The sequence below is a fragment of the Pristis pectinata genome, chromosome 4, assembly GCF_009764475.1.
Source record: "Pristis pectinata isolate sPriPec2 chromosome 4, sPriPec2.1.pri, whole genome shotgun sequence".
Lineage (NCBI taxonomy): Eukaryota > Metazoa > Chordata > Chondrichthyes > Rhinopristiformes > Pristidae > Pristis > Pristis pectinata.
This window is the reverse complement of record NC_067408.1, coordinates 77,601,485-77,622,327: the sequence shown is the minus strand read 5'-3', so window position 1 is coordinate 77,622,327 and position 20,843 is coordinate 77,601,485. Positions and strand designations below refer to the sequence as shown.

Sequence of the window (20,843 nt, the reverse complement as noted above, 5' to 3'; positions counted from 1 at the left end):
CAATGATTTGAGTTGAATGGAAAAAGGCAATTAGATCCTTTTGTGCCGTTTATTATAATGGTGAATATGTCACACTAACAAGCAGCATGTTTGAAAAAAAATTAAAAGATTTCATTCCAGTCTAATTGGGTAGCTTTGTCCTGGGTAAAACAGGAAAATAGAACACATCTCAGGATATCCCTCAATTGTATCACTGAGGTATGCTCGACTTGGACACTGGAAATTACTGGGGAACTGTTTGGAGATGAAGAAAAAAGAATTCTCTTCATGTACTGGAAGAACAATGATGGCAAATGTGTTGATGAAAATATCTTTTTCTCTTGTTCAGCCAAAATTATTTCTTGTTTTTGGCTTACATGTTACCAAAATAACAACCGTGTGTGAATGATGTGTCATAACTAACATGCACATTAACCAGCAACTTGTAGTGCAGAACAGATACCCCATGAATTTTGTAGATTTCCATGTCATCAGTCGATTTGTACTGTTTAGCTTTGCAAAATACATCTTATCCTTACCTTCCTAGCAATTTGAGTGAATTTGCTGAACTGCATACGCACTGCCCATTTTATCCACCACAGAAATTTGTCAAGAAATCAATGCATAAGCAGCACCCTAACAACTCAATCGTTAACGATAACCAATCAATTCCTCTGCCCCAGGAAGTAAATAATTAATAGTGGGGAATTTCAGCTGTCAGCTGTTACATTTGTTGAATTTACAATAAAAATCAAGACGTTAACTTGTAACTTTTTTGCTTCCATTTCACCCGTAATATGTTATCAGTCCTTTTTCCATTTAACTCTCAAATCTCACAGGTCCCTCTGACGACTTTAATCTGTCACGTATATGTGGATACACGTGTCCTTGATTACTTTTGGAGGCCCATGCTGCTTTTGGCCTTTCACAGAGCAAGCCTCCCTGTTGAGCAAACAGCAAGTCTAACTATTCAGAGAGGTGTAGCAGACCTTCCTGTTTGCCAATCTGTATTCTTTCTTCAGTGTCATACTCAGCTGAAGGCACAAGCTATAAATTCCTTCAGAAAGAGCCAACTCAAAGTTAAAAGGAGACACAGGAGACAACAGATGCTGTAATCTGCAGAAACAAACAAGATGCTGGAGGAACTTGAGGTCAGACAGTTCTTTATGCTGGCTGTCTCCCCTCTCAGTCCTGATGCACAGCTTCAACCCAAAATGTCAACAATCCCTCTGCCTCCAAAGATGTTTCCTGACCTGCTGAGTTCCTCCAGCAGTTTGTTTCTTGCTTCAACTTGAAGCAAGAACTCTTTTCTTGACAAACTTGTTCCCTCTGAGGTTGTTATCAATGAAGCTTATGCTGGAAACCACCATGATAAATTCTGACATCAGAGATCTATAACTAAAGTAAAATTCCTCAGAATTGATGGTAGAATCAGAATGGATAAAAGGTGGCTTCAAAACAGCCTTTGAAAGAGATCGAGTAACATAAAAGGGAAAGAGAAGAAAGAGGTGCGGATGAGAGAACATCGGGCCAACTAGGACTCCTTCCTTCATATCCACTCATGGATCAAGTTAGCCATTTGCAAAATTAATTCTTTGAAACAAGCACGTCAACCAATGTACATCATCTTGGATGATTCATTGACAGAAGACAGCTAAGGGATAGGATCATCTCGGAGAAAAGGTGGGTGATAACACTGATATGGCCACTCTCAATGTTGAAAGCACATTATAAAAGAGGCATAAGCAAGAGAGTGCTTATAGAGACACAAGTGAAAGAGTACCGTACACTGGAACCTTACAACGTATTGGTGAGACGTTTGAAGAACTGTATATTGTTTCAGTCACTGGGCTTCAAAAAGAATAAATCCACAGGAATGTGCAGAGAATGAGAAGATTGAATCTAAGTGTAAAGGGAAACATTTCTGAAGTAAAGTCAAAGAAGTGTAAGCTCTGGTGTGCAAGGGAGGAGGATAACCAGTGTGAGGAACAAATAAATTAATAAATACGAAATACTAAATTGGTATTGATAAGAAAGTTGGAATATTACCTGCACACATTACAGGATTCAAATAAGTAAAATTAGATTCCTGAAAACTAAATCCATTATAAAATCATGACTGAATAAGTAGCAAACATTTGCAAGAAGTCAAGTGAAACCAAGGACATAGGGAGCATTCAGAATGCAGCTGGGTGCCAGGCTGGATGTGTCTGAGCACTCAAAGGATGACTGCTCTCATTTGCAGCAGAACAGGAGTCTGACAGAAGCTTCCTTGATATTAACAGATGCTCCTTCTCATATTTAAATTGTTAAACCACCTGCTGAAATTGTTAGTTAGTACTTTGACATGCTGTGTCACAGGGCCAAAAAGCTGGATCAAGCCAGGGAGTCACTACAGAAAAGTTTCTTCTCGATTGGAGCCAAAAATAGGCAGGTGATGATTTCTTTTTGGAACAGAGAGAATGGACTACATCAGCCTCAAACACGCAGCAGCACTGCCAGAGTGTGAGAGTGGGTCACTGTTAGAAAAGGTTGTAGCTGTGGTGGATACCACAGAAGGAACAGCAATAAGACAATAATTGCACAACACCTTTAATGCAGCAAAATAACAAAAAAAGAGAAAAGAAGACAAATTACAAAAAAAATGGCAACTGATTGCATTGGCAGAAATGGCAGAATCATTAAATTCAGGGATGTGCAGGAGTCTAGTGTTGGAGGAACACAAATCTCAGAGGGGTAGTGAGCTTGAAGATTACATAAAAAGGAACAGAAGAGACATTACAGGGGTCTGAGAGAAGTTGTAACAGTTCTAAAATTGGGGAGATGATTAACAAGAAGACAAGGTGGGCCAAAGAATATGGTGGAGATGGGTGAATGGAATGATGCAAGCAGCAAGATTGTGGCTGACTTCATGTTTCTAAGACAGACAGGAGTGCAAAAGAATAGTGAACAAATGCTTGCTTGATGGTTTCAGCAACCTGAAAGTGGAGAATTGGGCAATGCTACAGAGGTGCAAGTAGAAAGTGAGAATGCAGATACATAACCCAAACCTCAGCTTGGAGCCACATATGCCACCAAGCTCTGGTCCAGCTTCAGCTAGTTGTTAGGAAGGAGAATGGAATCAGTGACAAGGACAAAAGACATTAGCTTCTGTATTCCCAATATTAATTTGGAAGGACTTGACACTCATCCAGGAACTGGATGTCAGCCATGCAGTCTGACCTATTAGAGAGTGTGCATAGGCTAGTAAAGGCATTGGTGGAATAGACTGACTGTGATCGGTGGACAAAGCAACCTGAATGGAGGTATAAAATTGGACAGTGAATCTATCCTTGATGCATTACAGTAAGAAAATTAATGGAGAACAGGTCAAAAAACTAAAAAGGACAACAAACAACGACTGAGAAGTTGTGTGCAGGATTCATTTATTCAATGACTAGAAAGCAACATTTAGTGGTCTTGGTTGTGTAAACTAAAAAAGGTGACATGATCACTCAGTAAAATAGCTTGCAGATACTTGATATTATAATTATTAATCCATCACTTGAATGGAAACATCTTTCCAATAACTATTGCACTCACCGCTAATTTCCTCAGATTAGTGAGCATCTCATTCTGATCTTCAAAACCAGAAGTCTGAATCTTACTCACTGACTTCTCCTTCTCCGCCAACCAGGCATCAAATAGGCACTAAGGCAAAGAGGAAAGTTTGCATTTAAAACACTGCAGAAGCCAAACTGAAATAGAAACAATTAATCATATCTTATTATTTGGAATGCCCAAACATCTTACTGCCTAATTCTCAAAAATGTTTGTTACAAACATGTCACGCGTTCAATGGAAATAAAAAAGTCTTTGGTGTAAAGACAAAGTGGATTATTCAACCATTGTCCATAATTAAGCAGTGCTGGTGATTCAAGATTCTGCATGTAAGTTGTCACCTGCTAGCTTCCAAGGTTCAGCCAGCTGCTCAGAAGAGGTGACAAGCAAAGGTGAATCATACTGCTGCTTGTTTTTTTTTTGCAGGATTATAGCTGAAAACCAAAAAAAAAACTAATTTCCATAACCATGATTAGGAAGAAATGCTAAATAGTTAGAAATTACCTGTGGCTTGGTTTATTCATCCACAAGAAAATCACAATGAAGCACCAACAATGTCACAGACAAGAGTCATTGCAAACTTTCTCCAAATACCATGAATTCATAACTGATTGGCATTGCTTTGCTATCATTAGTGTGAAAACATATTATATGCTATGGCTGTTTAACTTTCTTTTTCTGCACGCCAACGCCTTTAAACATCCTTACATCATTTTCAGAGAATAGCTTTTTTTTTGACTTTAGACACAAGGATAAGGATATGAAATAAGCTACAATTAGACAGCATTATAACTATACCCATATAAAACATCTCAAAATAGCTTCATTCTCATTAAATAAACTGCTGCCACACCAAGGTTGCACAAACATCATACAGATGCATGATCAGATCATCTGTGGAACTAGATGGACTTAGAATTCTGGCCAGGATGACCATGGATTCCTGTTCATCTTCAATGTTGTGCTGCAAGGATCTCTAATATTAATCAAAACCATTCTAAAATGGATATTGATTTCACTATTCTAATGTTAGAATCTACTCAGTCGCCCTTTAAATCTCCTACCACCCACCTGTATTTCTGTTAGAGTTACCTGGAAGAAAACAAATAGTTTTAAGAATTCCTTGGATGCACTGAGGTACATTTGGAAAATGAGAACAAATGTGCAAGTTATGTACATAGCACTAGCAAAAATGGCTGAAGAGCAATTGGCTAGTGGCCAATCCAAGTATCAAGACCAAATAGAGCCCTTTTGAGATACCAGTAATCTGCTTCAGGATGAATTGGGGTTATATGTGTGAAAGGTAATTGGTGGTGAGATACCTGTTCTTCAGTAAAATACTGCCATTTAAAAAGGATCTCTTGCAAAAGTACCCAGCGTTCCTCAGTCCATTTACAAATGGCCGCCCATCTCTCTCCAAGAATCTGCAACACAATCAAATTAAAACAATAAGTTGCTTATAGAAGACAAAAACTCCTTGGCTTCACACTAGCCCCAGTTAAATATCACTTAGTCTCAATTTTGCTCTGGTATTCTAATGGGACTCCAAACTCTGACAGCAATTCATCAGAGATAGAAGATACTCATTCCTGATCAAGGTTACAGCACAGAAAATCCTAATCTGCCCCAGCAAACCATGTTCCTGTTTATAGGAGCTTCCTCTGTGTCATCTTAATCCAATTCCTATTATCCAGCAAAATCTTGTCTTTCAGTGCCCCTCGATTACTTATGCTTACAACTTACTTCAGCCATTTTCTTTGGTCAAAGCAGGCAAGCAATTTCTAGGTAAAGCACTTCCTTCTAAATTCCTATTTGATTTCTTGGTGACCATCTGAAACTGACAGTTTTCTTATTTTGAACTTCCTCAGAAGTCTTTCCTCACTTTTCTCTGTGTCTGCTCTTTCAAAATCTCTACTTCATTCCCTCTTTTTGGTTAATGTTCAGCCTTTTCCTTCCTCCAAAGACAAAAGAGACCGATATTGTTCATCTCTTCCTGATGGGCTTCACCTTGCATTTCTGGTACTGTCCTTACAAATTGCTCATGCATCTTCTCCGGTGCTTCCACATCCTTTTCATAAAGCAGCAACCAAAACAGTGCATCATGCTTGGAGCTGAACAATCATGTTTCACTTATCTTCTTTGCTTTACAATTTCATCCCCCTTGAAGTCAACCTCCATGCTTGGTTGTTTTTATTCAGGGTCCTATTAACTTGTGCACGTGTATCCAAATCCCTTTGATCCTCCAGTCTATTTAACACCTTTATTTTTTTAAGATTTACCCAGTCTAGACTACTGCCCCAATTTAAGGCAAACTACAAATTAATAAATTGTATTTCAGATTCCAAGTTGAATTGCTCATGTAAAGGATAAAAAACACTAATTCTTTTGGGATCCCACTTTGCAGCTTCTGACATTTAAGAACTGGCCAACACCCTTCTCCCTCCTGTCTGTCTTACAAACAGCTGGCTATCCAGCCTTCGACTTGTTCCTGATTCCACATGCCCTGCCTGCATTCGTGAGTCTATTTGGTGGCACCATTCTTTCAACATTCGGAAAATCTAAGTAACTTTCAGTTAAGTGCATTACTCTCATTGGCCTTTTAAAAAAAATTTCGATGAGTATTATACGGATCATTTCAAGGGCCTTGTTTTGACCCTTAAACAAGTCCACTTACACTGCAGGGGAAGAGACTGAAGGAAAGAATCCCCAAAGTTTGGAGCAAGCACCTGCGTTATTACAATAAGACCCTTCAGATATCTTGGCTGTAAAGACCAGTTGGATGAAGCATATTGATTACTAACACAAGACCCATCAAGTGGCAAGTTGGTGATTAAGGAGAGGGGTTGTGGATGGGATTGGGCAGGAAAAAGAAAGGAAATATTGGCCACAATCAGGGGCTGAACCTTAAAGATAAAACAGAAAGGTATTTAAATATGATTTACCTCCATTCCTCACATCAACATAAGGATCACGACAGATGTCACCAACCCAATTTCAAATCTGCAGACTCCTTGCCCCAACCCTGTTGGGTCAGTGGGAGAATTGTGTGCTCATCACACATAAAGCAATGGTAAAGTACACTGTCATATCTATGGATAAGTTTTTTTATCTTCAGAAGTGTTGACTGCCCCTGGACCTAATGGTGAGGAAACAGAGACTATTTGGATAAAATATGCTTTGAAAATAATGGGAAGCTGAATGGAATTCAATTATTCATGTCTGCAAATATTTGTGAGCTTTTTTTAAATTAAAATCTATTATAGCAAGGTCATTTCTTGGTACTTCTATGAAACCCTGAACTCACTTTTTATATTTCATAAGTTTGCATTTTGAAGTTTAGCATTTTAATGCTAAATCAAGGGCTCCACTTTAATAAATTACACGGGTCATTGGGTACTGATGCAAATCACATTACAGCATTTACTTGATTTATGAGATTACAATGATAATATTACAATAGGTTAAAGGGGGCAGACACAGACATTTGGGAATAAAGACTCCAATTTAATGTCGAAATAATTTTCCAACAAACAAAATAAGTTATGGAAAGGGCAACATGATGCAAATTGTAAGGTTCAGGTTGATTGAAAGTTGATCCACAAGGCCTTCATACTAAAGTACATCTATATCATGTTTATGATTCATAATACATCAAGCCTAAGTGTTCAAATGGGAGATGGGAGTTTCTGCCTCACAGAGTCATACAGAACAGAAACAGGCCAGTTGGTCTGACTCATCCCTGCTGATAGGGATGTCAATCTACGTTAATCCCTTTTTCCTGCATTTGGCCTGTATCTCTCTATTCCTTTCCTATCCGTATACGTGTTCAAATATTTTTTAAAATGCTGCAATTATATCTAGCTCTACCACCTCTGCCAGCAGCTTGTTTCATACATTCACCACCACCTGTGTGAAAAACTTGCCCCTCAATCAGATTGACGAGGCAGTACGTCTCATTCACAAAACCATGCTAACTACCCCAATCAGTCCCTGTCTTTCTAAGTGATCATAAATTCTATCATGAAGAACATCTGACTAAGAAGTCAAAGTCGAGTTTATTGTCATGTGCACAAGTACATGTATGCATAAGTGCAATGAAAAACTTACTTGCAACAGCATTACAGGCAGATTGCATCATATAAGGAGCATTCACAAGAAAAACATTTAATTATACACAATTTTTACAAGAAAGAAGCAATTAGAACAAAAAAAAGTCAATTTTAGTGAAAAGTGATCATAATGTTGCTAAACTGCAGTGATTATGGTGATTAGAGTCTTGCCGGTTGGTTCAGGAATGATGACAGATGTTGATGAGGTTGCCTTCTGAGGCAGTGCCTCTTCAGATACTACCAACAGTGGGGAGGGATGTGCCTGATGTATTGGGTAGAGTTCACTCCTCACTGTAGCTTCTTACGTTCCTGTGCTTTCGAGTTGCTGCATGATGCAACCAGACAGTATACTTTCAACAGCAGACACAAGAGATTGTGCAGATGCTGGAATCTAGAGCAACGGTACAGCTTTCTACAGTTCATGTGCAGAAGTTAGAGTTTTTGGTAACAAGCCAAACCTCCTTAACCTCCGAAGAATCAGATACTGATGTGCTTTCCTTATGATTACAACTATGTGCTGGGCCCAGGATAGGTCATCCAATATGTTAACACCCAGGAATTTAAAGCTGCTGACTCTCTCCACTGTCGATCCCCCAGTGTAGACTTGTGCATGTTCACCCTCCTTCCCTTTCCTGAAGTCAACGATCAGCTCTTCAGTTTTGCTGACATTGAGCGAGAGGTTGCTGTTGGAGCACCACGCAACCAGGTGTCCTATCTCGCTCTGGGAAACTGACTCATCACCACCTGCAATTCCAGTTTAGTCTGAAATTGCCTCTTTGTGCTCTCAATGGCTTTCTGGAGATCATACTTGGACTTCTTCTATGATTCTGGGTCACCAGCCCTAAATGCCACAGATCTATCCCTCATCAGATTGTGAATCTCCAGGTTCTTCCAGGGCTTCTGGTTGGGGAAGACTTGGAACATTTTTGTGGGTACCTACTCATCTGCGCATGTCCTTATGAAGTCAGTGACAACTGTGGCATATTCATTTAATGGTTGGATTTACCAAAGTGCAGGCGAGGGATGGAGTGGTAGGCATTCTTGACGGTGGTGTAGCAGTGGTCGAGTGTTGAGTCCTCTAGTATTGCAGGTGATGTGTTGATTGTAGTTAGGCAGAGACTTCTTCAAGTAAGCCTGAATAATTCTTCAAACTACTTTGAATCTATGTTTGTATCAGCTCAAACCAATAACAGGAGAGCAATATAAGGAGCTAATCCCACATCCCACAGTCAAAAATTTGCCCGTATCATCGTGCCAACTCACTGATGCTTCATGCTGACACTTGGCACTGAAAAGCTCAGTTTGTATATCAGTTGATAGAAGTTAGTGCTTTCCCCTGCCAGGAGTCCATCTTCCAAAGGTGCTCAGTTTCAGGAGCAAATGAAGCACACAAAGTGCATGCACAAACGCATGGTTCAGAAACAATGTGTCACTGGCAGACTGTTAATGTAAAATTAAATAATCCTGAATTCTAATTTCAGAAATAAGCTCTCCTCTCACCAAGTGAATCCAAAACAGGAGGAGTGAGACAGTGTTACCCTGAGTGGAAACCATTTTAATCTTTTTGCATTGAATACTCTCATCATCCTTGCTTTAAGCAACACCAAACAAGTTACAGTGATGAATCCATTTAGATATTATGCAATTTCAGCAGATAACTATCTGTATTGCCTGCTTCTGATATTAAGCTGTACAAACCAAAACCTCTCCTGGTTCAATCCTTGCACTGCATGCACAGCAGCATCAGCACTTCACAGACTCCCAACACTTAGTAAAATTGGCCTGTCAGCTTTTCCCAGAAAAGAAAAACCAAGACATTTTCAAAGTCACCTCAGGATATCCCATAGATCTCTTCTGTGAACATCTGAAGCTGTGAATATATATAATTACATCTGTCCCACGCAGGTTTACAATTGGCACTGAGTGGCAGGTAGGTATATGAAAAACATTTCTCCATGCTGACCTTGTACATGCCAACTGACAAGTATTCACACCAAGAGCCGACACATTCGGAGGTATGTTGGCATTTGCTGTCACACGTTCAGTGGCAGACTCAAATGAAAAGACACCATGGCATTCAAGAACTATTAAGCCTTCTGGGAGATATTCTGCAAAGGCTAATCAAGTACAAGTTACACTGTGACCACTAATGAATGCAGAATAATTCATGGGGAGATAAGCCACAGAGACTGAAGTAAAATTATGGGAGTTATATTAAATATCCAGTCCCAATTAGAAAATGTGCTGCAGCTGCTCGGGCACAGTGGCAGAGGGTGGAATGTGATAAAGATTCTCTCTACTCTTCTCTCTCCTTATTCCTGGGACAGCAGGACTGTCAGATGAGGAGAGATTGGGGTTAATCAGGCCTGCATTCACAAGAGTTTAGAAAAATGAGAAGCAACATCATTTAAACATCCAAAGTTCTGACACGGCTTGAATGCAGGGATTCAAGAATTATGGATCACAGTCTCAGGATACCGGGCAAGATATTTATGTTTACCATGAGGGGAAATTTTTCACACAGAGGGAGCTGAACCTGTGGAATTCTCAACTACAAAAGACTGTGGAAGCCAAGTTGCTGCATAAATTTGAGGAGATAATTACTTGCTACTTAATCTGACACAGAAATAAAGTGTTCAGCCAGTGCTGGTTTTCAAGACAGCACTCTCATCAGGCATGTTCTCCCTCTCCTCATTCCTCTGTTGCACTGCAACCTATTGTCTCTCACATGCCCATCAACTCCTCTTTGATCGTTTTGCCATTTACCTCCACCAATGATATTTTACAGCAACCAATTAAATACCAGGACATGTGGGAGGTGGGAGGCAACTGGAAAAACCAGCAGAACCCCATCAGTCACAGGGAGAACATGCAAACCCCACACAGACAGCAACAGAGGTAAGGCTTGGACCCGGGTCCCTGGATGTGAGGCAGCAACACTAACTGCTGCACTACTGTGTTGCCAAGACAAAAGGCATCAAGAGGTATGAGGAGAGAGTGAGAATATGGTACTGAGATCAGCCGTAATCACGTTGAATGCCAAACTGTCATCTTGAAACTGCCTCCATGGGTCACTGCACAGGATTCTGTATGATGCTCGCACAACCCATGGATTTCTTGAATACATTAAGGGGTTTCTATCCAAATCAGAATCAGGTTTATTATCACTGTCATATGTTGAGAAATTTGTTGTTTTGTGGCAGCAGTACAGTGCAAGACATAAAATTTACTACAAGTTGCAAAATTAAATAAATAGTGCAAAAGAGGAATAACGAGGTAGTGTTTATGGGTTCATGGACCATTCAGAAATCTGATGGTGGAGGGGAAGCAGCTGCTCCTCGAACATTGAGTGTGGGTCTTCAGGCTCCTGTACCTCCTCCCCGATGGTAGTAACATGAAGAGGGCATGTCCTGGGTGGTTAGGGTCCTTAATGATGGATGCCACCTTCTTAAGGCACCGCCTCTTGAAGATGTCCTTGATGGTAGGGAGGGTTGTGCTCACGATGGTGCTGGCTGAGTCTACAACCCTCTGCAGCCTCTTTTGATCCTGTGCATTGAAGCCTCCATACCAGGCAGTGACACAACCAGTCAGAATGCTCTCCACCGTACATCTGTAGGAATTTGCAAGAGTCTTTGGTGACATACCAAATCTCCTCAAACTCCTAACAAAGTAAAGCCACTGGCATGCCTTCTTCATGATTGCATCAATGTATTGGGCCCAAGACAGATCCTCTGAGACGTTGACGCCCAGGAACTTGAAGCTGCTCACTCTTTCCACTGCTGACCCCTCAATGAGGACTGGTGTGTGTTCTCCTGACTTCCCCTTCCTGAAGTCCACAATCAATTCCTTGGTCTTGCTGATATTGAGTGTGAAGTTGTTGTTACAACACTACTCAACCAGCTGATTCATCTCACCCCTGTATACCTCCTCATCGCCATCTGAGATTCTGCCAACAACAGTGGTGTCATCAGCAAATTTACAGATGGCTTTTGAGCTGTGTCTGACCCCACAGTCATGAGTGTAGAGAGAGTAGAGCAGTGTACTAAGCACAAGAAGATGTCATAATTTTTTGATTTAATGATATAAATTGGTCCCATGAGTCGATGCAAGCAAATTCCACATGTGACTCTCATACTGCCCAATATTTACTTGTATAACTGTGTAGCCTGAGGGATAATATAATTATTGCCCTTGAAAGGCAAGCAAGATACCATAACCTGCATATGCCCCATGTGCAAAAATCCAATAGCCCAAATGATGGACTTCACAATGAAATGAGGTTGACGGCAACTCTGGAAGAATACAAATGACAAAACATAAGTGACACTTTCCATGAATAAAATTCCGCACGATCTAAAACATCTCTTCCAAGAACACAAAGCTGAAAAAAAAACATTTATTCCAAATAATTGGAGGCCGATAAATATTTTGTTTAATTTTGACACAGAACTCATTCCATTTTTATTATCAGGTCAGGATCACTGCACACTCTGACAGCCATTTTTGAACATGGATGAGTAAAGTCCATTTAAATTTGGACCAAGGAATCAACTCAGGTAGCTACCTTTGCTCAACTCAAATGAATCAGCATATCCTAATTCAAAAGGCTACAGACGTACACGGACTTGCATACAGGCTAGGTGTAGGGCAAGCTGTGGTCTTACGTTATTGTAGAATGGCATGAGGCTCAAGGGAAGCCCTGATGCATTCCTTTTATGACTTTTTGTAATTATTTCAATCTCATTCCACATGCAACCCTCAAATATGACATTGAAAACTGACAACTCATGTCCAAAACATTCATTTTACCTCACGAGGCTACTCCCACTCCAGGATATTCAAAATGAGAAAAATCAGGGAAATTAATTATCTCCTTGGAAAGATATTGTCATGCTTTCAATTTGATGACTTCACCAATGAACTGGGCATTAATCTCAAGTTTAGTCTTTGAAGGTTTGTCCAGAGATATGCTGAACAATGGGCAACCTGTCTGTATGACAGTGGGTAGTTCAAGTGTTATGGCTCACCACAAGAAACCTCCGAAGAAGCGGGCAGAATATACAGTGGGAAGTCTTTTCAATTGCTGAGTCATTTGGCACTTGGGTCTGCTGATGGAAGCCATTTGATAACTGACAAACTGATTGCAACAGATTTACACCATCAGCCAAGTTTGTGGTAAACAGTACAAGCATCCAAACTGCTCTCTTTATGCAGTCACAGTTTCAAAGAATGCAAAGCAGAGCTCCATTTTGAGATCAGAAACCAATTATTTCTCTAATTTAGCTAAGTAGCTTCATAGATTAGGCTTGTGTTGTTAATATTCTGATTTTTTTGGTACCCTGCAATCCATTGAGATTAAATTTTTTGGTGTTTTAAAGGCAGAATCAGAAAAAATTCCAAAATGTAGAAATCTGCATGCAGATTTATGAACACCCCACAATCTCAATGTGGTGGTCATGGCAATGGGACAAATTTACAACCTCTGTGCTCCATCCACTACAAATTAAATTTAGAAATAGCTCAGGACACACCAAAAACTCAATTTCAATACTTGTTTTTGCATCAGCAAAGCTTTTGAGTTCCAGCTTTCAGAGAAAATCAGGCTCGTTAATGAATTGTGATCTTGAAAACACTGGAATCACAGGTGATGGAAGATAGAATGCAATGGCACTCAGACATTAGAAATAAGTGGACACAGTCACACCCCAGCACTTAAGGGTTGACTTTTGCTGTTGGCATGGATTAATTATTGCCTTAGTTTACAATGAAGAACAGCTACTTGAGTGATATATTATGAAGTGAGCAAATTTCAGGCAGAGCTTCTGGCTTTGAAAGGAGCTGGGATAAACCACCTCAAAATAACAAAAAACGAACTGTTTCCTACTTCTTGTCAGTGACTCTCATGTGTCATTTTTATCTTTACTGCTCGATAGAAAAATAAATCCAACAGATTGGACAACAGATACCTAATCAAGTGACAGACATAAAAATTATCCCCTTCATCCTTGATGGCTGCACTCAACATTGACATTGAACTCCTCAGACAACATTAGCCAAAGAAACATGAGCAACCAAGTACACTGAAAATCAATGCAATTTTCATCATTTACTTTCCTGGGTGTCAAACAAATTGCATCAAGGCTATGAAGTTATCAATTATTTTATCAGTCAAGAAATCATCATTTACGTTATGTCCAACACATCTATCTTTGTAGCTCCAGCACAGCGAGGTACCAAACCTATGTAATCCAATTAAACCTCCCCCTCCCATCTAGCTTACTTTTCCAATCAATTTGGGCCAGTTCCTCTCTCATGCCTCTGTGATTTCCTTTGTTCCACTGAAATATTGACACACCTGATATCAGTTTCTCTTTTTCAAATTTGAAACTGAACTCAATCATATTGCGATCGCTACTTCCTAAGGGTTCCTTTACCTTTAGTTCCCTAATCACCTCAGGTTCATTACACAGCACCCAATGCAAAACAGCCAATCCCCTGATGGGCTCATCAACAAGCTGCTCCAGAAAGCCATCCCGTAGGCATTCTACAAACTCTCTCTCCTGAGATCCAGACCCTTCCTGACTTTCCCAATCCACTTTCATGTTAAAATCCCCCATAATTATCTTGACATTGTCTTTCTGACATGCTTTTTCTATTTCCAGCTGTAACTTGTAGTCCACATTCCGGCTGCTGTTTGGGGGCCTGTATATAACTGCTATTAGGGTCCTTTTATCCTTGCCATTTCTTACCTCAACCTATAAGGATTCTACCTCTTCTGATCCTATGTCCCTTCTTTCTAGTGATTTAATATTGTTGCTTACTATCAGGGCCACGCCACCCCCTCTACCTATCTGCCTATCTTTCCTATACACTGTGTTCCCTTGGACATTGAGCACCCAATCACATCCATCATTAAGCCATGACTCAGTGATGGGGCCACAATGTCATAGCTTTTAATCTGTAGCTGTACAACAAGGTCATCCACTTTATTTCTAATACTATGTGCATTTAAGTACAGCACATTTAGACCAGTATCTGTTACCAATTTCGCTGTATTTCTATTGCACAGCAAATTATCCTGTCTTTTCACCTGCCTGTCCTTCTTGCCATCTTTGCTGCACACTATCTTTGACTTGTTTCTATTTTCCTCTTCCTTGACCCTAACACCCTGGTTTCCTTCCTCCTGCCAACTTAGTATAAACCCTCCCTAACAGCTATATTAAACATTCCTGCCAGGATACTAGTACCCTTTGAGTTCACGTGTAACCCATCCTTTTTGTATAGGTCATACCTCCCCCAAAATAGATCCCAATAATCCGAGAATTTGAAGCCGTGCCCCCTGTACCAGTTACTCAGTCACACATTCATCTGCCTGATTCTGCCATTCTTGCCTTCATTAGCACGTGACACAGGCAGTAATCCTGAGATTACTACCCTGGAGGTCTTGCTTCTCAATTTTCTTCCTAACTCCCTGTAATCTTCCTTCAGGACTTCCTCTCTTTTTCTATCTATGTCATTGGTACCAATATGTACCAAGACTTCTAGTTGCTCGCCCTCTCCCCTCAGAATACTCTGGACCCGATCTGAGACATCCCATACCCTGGCACCAGGGAGGCAACACACCATCCAGGTATCCTTATCAGGCTTGCAGAATCTCCTGTCTGTTCCCCTCACTATGGAATCCCCTACTTTTAAGCAAATTAAGAGAAAGTACATTCCTGAAGGGGATGGTCCTCGTAGTGCTTCTACATTTGAGTTGCCAGTGAGCGTGGTTCAAAATATGACTCCCAAAATCGTCACACCCCAATGATGTAGTGTTTAAAAATAAACAACAAAGCATCTTTGACCTGAAATGCTAACTGTTTCTTTTTCCATAGATGCTGCCTGACCTGCTGAATGTTTCCAGTCTTTCGTGTTTTTATTTGACTTCCAGTGCCTGCAATTCTTTTTACTGATTTTTAGCAAAGCAAAGAGACCTGCTATGGAACGCAGAAACAACTGTAGCCATACGTGGTTGTAGGGGAGAGATTAGAAAATGGGGTTAGTTTGTGACTTAGGTTGCCTGAAGTGAGACATACCTACAAAATCTGTAAGAATAATCCTGAAATGTTAACTGCTCAAAAACAACCTGAACATGATGTGAAGATGAAAGTTAGCCTTAACTTGTCACATGATACAAGTTTTATCTATGTGAAACATCAAGGAAACCCACTGTGTAAATATGTTTTTTTTGCAGGGGTAGGATACATTAAGTGCCCAACCACAGTTTATATCAGAACATAGATTTAGAAATGACAGACAAATGTGTTCTGAATGTGCGAGTCATAACATCCTAGATGGGACTCAATTTTTAAATGAAGTAAAATTCACCAAAACAAAAACAGGCACACCCACTTTCATTTTGCTCTCAAACCCTGCCAATGTTCTATTTCAATAACAAGGATTCATAAATTAAGTTAATCAATCTCTGGTCACCAAGGAGTCCATGTGAACTCACATTATCAACTGCAATTGATGAATTGCAGAATTTTAATAGCACAAGATTCATTCATTTGGGTCATCACGCCATCATTGGCTCTCCAGGTCTGGCATCCCATATCATTACTATTTTCTCTTTTATACAATAAATCTTCTCTTAAGAAACTGCTTCAAATGTTCTAGAAAGTTTATGAAGAAAATTCAAGGATTTGACTGCAATATAATCCTACTTTCCATCAATAAACTGATCATAATTCAGATTATCTAGAATCACAATTTACATTTCCAATTTACCTTTGTTTTTGGCAAAGCTTGCGAATGTGTTGTAGCCAAACAAATTCACATCTCCTATTCCATATTTAAATCCCTACAATCTGCTTTCCAGCCCTACTTGTGTTCTGAAATGGCATCTGTCATCTTCTTGTATATGCATGCATATACAATATTAACGACCTGAATTCAAGGCTGTTTTTGTGGAGGAATTTCTTTAGCCAGAGGGTGGTGAATCTGTGGAATTCATTGCCACAGACAGTTGTGGAGGCCAAGTCATTGGGTACAGTTAAAGTGGAGGTTCTTGATTAGTAAAGGAGTCAAAGCTAACAGGGAGAAGGCAGGAGAATGGTGTTGAGAGGGAATGGCGGACCTGACTCGAGGAGCCAAATGGCCTAAATAGTCTTGGTTGAGGGAATTTGATATCTCCACTATACTTGTGTAAGCAAAATGTGAAGAAATAATCCAGGTTACCCCCAATTATGGGTAGAGATGGTTTGATTTCCCATTTAGACATAAAATGGACATCAATGTCTTATGTGAATCCTGTTTAGAACTGTCCATTTTCAAGAGGCAAGTGAAAGGAAGGAAGCCTTGCTGTTGGATCCTGAATCAGTTCCTTGTTTTACACAGCATTTGCATTGCTGCCTGTACTTAAGTTAAATTTTATTGTCATAGGCATGCATACCCAGGGTACAAATGCTATGAAAACTGGCTTTTTGCAGCAGCAGCACAGTTACAAACATGACAAACATATATTAAAATAAACTTAAACTAACATAAATTATACATAACTTACACGATAAAATAAACAATGATATTAGTGCAAGTTGACAGATATGAAAAAGATAGTCCCAATTAGTGTTAGTATTGCACTCAGTTCACTGCTGAAACTGATGAGGGACCAGGAATGGTTTCTTGAGACCACGTGGTGTTGGGGCATAGGAGGGGTCCAAATGGATATCTAAGTGTGCCTTGCTGACAGTTCACTCGACATCCCTGTGTTCCATGGAACCTTAACAGATGTGAGAGGAGGCCACATTCAGCAGCTCTAAAGCCATTGAGGTGGAGTTGCTGCTGACTCTCCACATAGCCAAGATTAGCTGAGAAAACGAGTTTTGCATGGGAGCTCCCCAAATAAAGTAGAGCATAAAACTTGTTTGTCAAATTCACAGATGCTTGAGTTGAGCTCCATAATGCACCCAAATCAGACCAATTCACCAATGACCATCATTGTGACACTCACTATGGTAAGATCCCTTCTCCTCGTACTTGCAACCCTTGTGACAGATTACCACTCCATTTTCCTCCTATGTTCCTCTGTCATTGCTCAGCTGGATGGAGCTGTTCACACTTAGCTGTTCCTATGTAATGTATCAGAGGCAGAGAATAGCGCAAAATAGTTTCTCACAGCACCATTACATTGGGAGAACTCTTCAATTTCCCATCTATGCTACCCCTCAGCAGCATAGCTAGTAGAGCCGCTACCTCACAGCGCCGGAGACTCGGATTCAATCCTGACTGCTGGCACTGTCTGTGTCAAGTTTGTACATTCTCCCTGTGACCATGTGGGTTCCTTCCAGGTGCCAACCACCTCCCGAAGACGTGCAGGTTGGTCGATTAGTTGACCACTGTAAATTGTCATGAGTTTGCAGGTGAATGGTAGAATCTGGGGATAGTTGATGAGAATGTGGGGAGAATAACAAAAAAAATGGGATTAACATAGTATCAGTGTAAATGGGTGGTAAATGGTGTGGACTTGGGGAGCTCAAGGGCCTGTTTCTATACTGCACCTCTCTCTGACTATATGTGAGAACTTGTCCTAAAACCTGAAATCACTGTTTCTACAAAGCAGCCTTTGATGGATTTAGCAACATATTCATGGTCTGCATTCTAATTTTTATGCATTAGATATGCGATGGTGTAAATATGTCTTTGGCTGCTGTGCCAAACAGTTCAAAGGAACAGAATGCTATGAGCACTGTACACTATATAGGTAAAATTCTTGCACCCATTCTGTCCTACCTGTGAAAGATATTTCTACTGCATAAATGTTAAAAGGACATCAACTTCAATGTAAAGGCAGTGTATTCATACTCTCCCTCAACTTCTATACTAAAAATTGATTCAAACTTTTGTCTTCAAAGTAAACTCTAAAACTGCTGCCAGGGTTCATTCTGACCCCTATGCAATTATTTTAACTATATAATAAAGCTGATGAACTGAAAGAACTTAAGATATTGTAATTATTCCTTTCTTTTGGTAAATGTTTAATGAGGCCTGATGATCATTTGCTATTGAGTAGCTTCCCCACAGTGGAACTAGGGCCAGAGGTCTGATTAAAGAGGTAACAATCTAAAGTGAAACCTACTCAATCATTTTCCACAGCTCTGAATAGGTAATTCAAGCTTAACCATTTAAAAATCTATTTTAGGTAAACATTTTTGTTCCTGGCCATTAGAAATGATGAATATGTGATGCCAGTGCCAAGTGTGAATCAGAAATTCTTTGTGAGCTAATTAGTCTATTACATTTATATTCTTGTGCATAGGACTAATATTTCATTCCAGAACAATCCCAAGATTTTTACTGCAGAAGGGTTCACCACAATTATTTTTAAATAGGTTTTTGTCCCTGTCATATCCAATGAGTTCTTCAGTAAGTATAGTTTTAGATGTAGAACAATTTCAATCAGATCATGTTCAATCCACTGTGATGGATTAACAAAATAGCAAGATTGTGTTTCCTAGTTGGAGTCTCCTTCAGAGCTGTTCAGGACCCCTTGCCTTATAATCTTCTGCGAACCCCAAAACACATATGCCAATTCTGAACTTCAAATTTTGTTAAGAATATGGACCAAAAGTTTATTTTGCTGTTAAGCAGGCAAAATCTCCAGACTTAATGCAAGCAAAGAAGTAGATGCACAAATGTGTCTTGTGATTTTTGTCCCACTGTCAGCATTGATTGTAAAAAAGGAACAAGAATAATCTTGGCAAAAAAAATCCTCAGTTTATAATCAAACCAAATGGCACACTGCTACCTCACCACTCCAGCAACCAGGCCTCCGGCACTGTCTGTGAGTGGAGATTGCATGGTCTTCCTACGAGTGTGTGGGTTTGCCCATGTACTCCACTGCTTTCCACATTCTAAAGATGTGTTCGTGGGTTACTTGGCCACTGTAAATGACCCCAAAGGTCGCAGGAGAATCAGAGAGACTCAATGAGCATATGAGAGATAATAGGTTACAGGGAACGAAGTGGTTGATGGGATTGCTCCGAGAACCAAAGACTCAATCGACCAAGTGGCCTCCTCCTGTGTCAAAATAAGTAAATATCTGAGTGTCTGAACCAAGGCTGAGCTCGAATGCAAAATGCACAATAGCAGTAACTTCAAAAGAGGCTCAAATGAAAGATCTCCACAATTAATTAACATTTAAATCAACTATCTTGCACTAAAATATGCTGCTATAGGTCTTTTATGTTGATAAGTAACATGAGCGGGCGAGGAAGGAAGTTTGCATGTACATTGTCTGCAAGAGCACATACTAATCGAAATAGTGACATGGCATTGTCTCATTCTGCCTCAACACGTTCCATTTCCAATGACATACTGCAGCCACCACTTCGTCTATTGTGACCCAAATTCTTCCAACAAATGAAGCTCGTTATAATAAAGTATGTTTTACATCACTCAATGCAGCCAAAGGAATCAATAAGATTCCAATAGATCTTTTTTAAAAAAAATGCAAAGTTTAATGCAGTCAGCTCAAGAGAGGTCTTCTAGTTTATAAAACAAATTGAACCATAAAAAGGGTCCCCACAGAGCAAATAGAATTTGAGTCAGAGGGAAAATGTTTTGACGGAAAACTCAGTGGCTATGATTTAAATTGTAATTCACTTGTTTCGATATACTATCGTCCACATCAAAGGCTTTGGAAATATCCAAGGCACAACCTCAAAGTGTGAGAAGATTTGCATAATATAGGCCTTGCGGTCATCAATGTACTTTGCCTTTGGCCTGAACTTTAAAGGTGTTATTAGAGGTTTGTATGCGGCTATTCCTAAACTTAAGCAAGCAGATCACCAACTTTACAAGTCTCTGTGCCAAGGCCAATGTGCTCTTATTTGTAATATATCATTGCTGTGACGGAAACAGGTGTCCACTCCAAACGGTATTCAACGGTAAAGCACTCTACCATGGGCAAGCTGAAGGCACAGAATTTCCCTTCAATTCACAATACTCCCATGAAGAGAACAATGGTCAGACATTTACAATCAAAATTTTTGAGATCAGTCACTGGAAATAATATTTATGGCATAGCAATAATTTTCCTGGCAGGATTCCATCTTATACTAAGTCTTATTTACTCTAAAACTCATCAACATTTAACAGCTTGCAAGCCAGCAT

At 39.9% G+C, this 20,843-nt stretch overlaps 1 protein-coding gene across 3 annotated transcripts in view; it reads right to left on the bottom strand.

The window, feature by feature from the left end:
* Window positions 1–20,843, bottom strand: part of dmd (dystrophin) — a 1,415,828-nt gene that overhangs the window by 870,628 nt on the left and 524,357 nt on the right. For all 3 annotated transcript variants that reach the window (XM_052015085.1, XM_052015086.1, XM_052015087.1), the window contains exons 14-15: window positions 4,902–5,003; window positions 3,562–3,669 (exon numbers count right to left, since the gene is read on the bottom strand). In XM_052015085.1, the coding sequence (XP_051871045.1) occupies window positions 3,562–3,669; window positions 4,902–5,003 (210 nt within the window). The remainder of the gene's footprint in view (window positions 1–3,561; window positions 3,670–4,901; window positions 5,004–20,843) is intronic.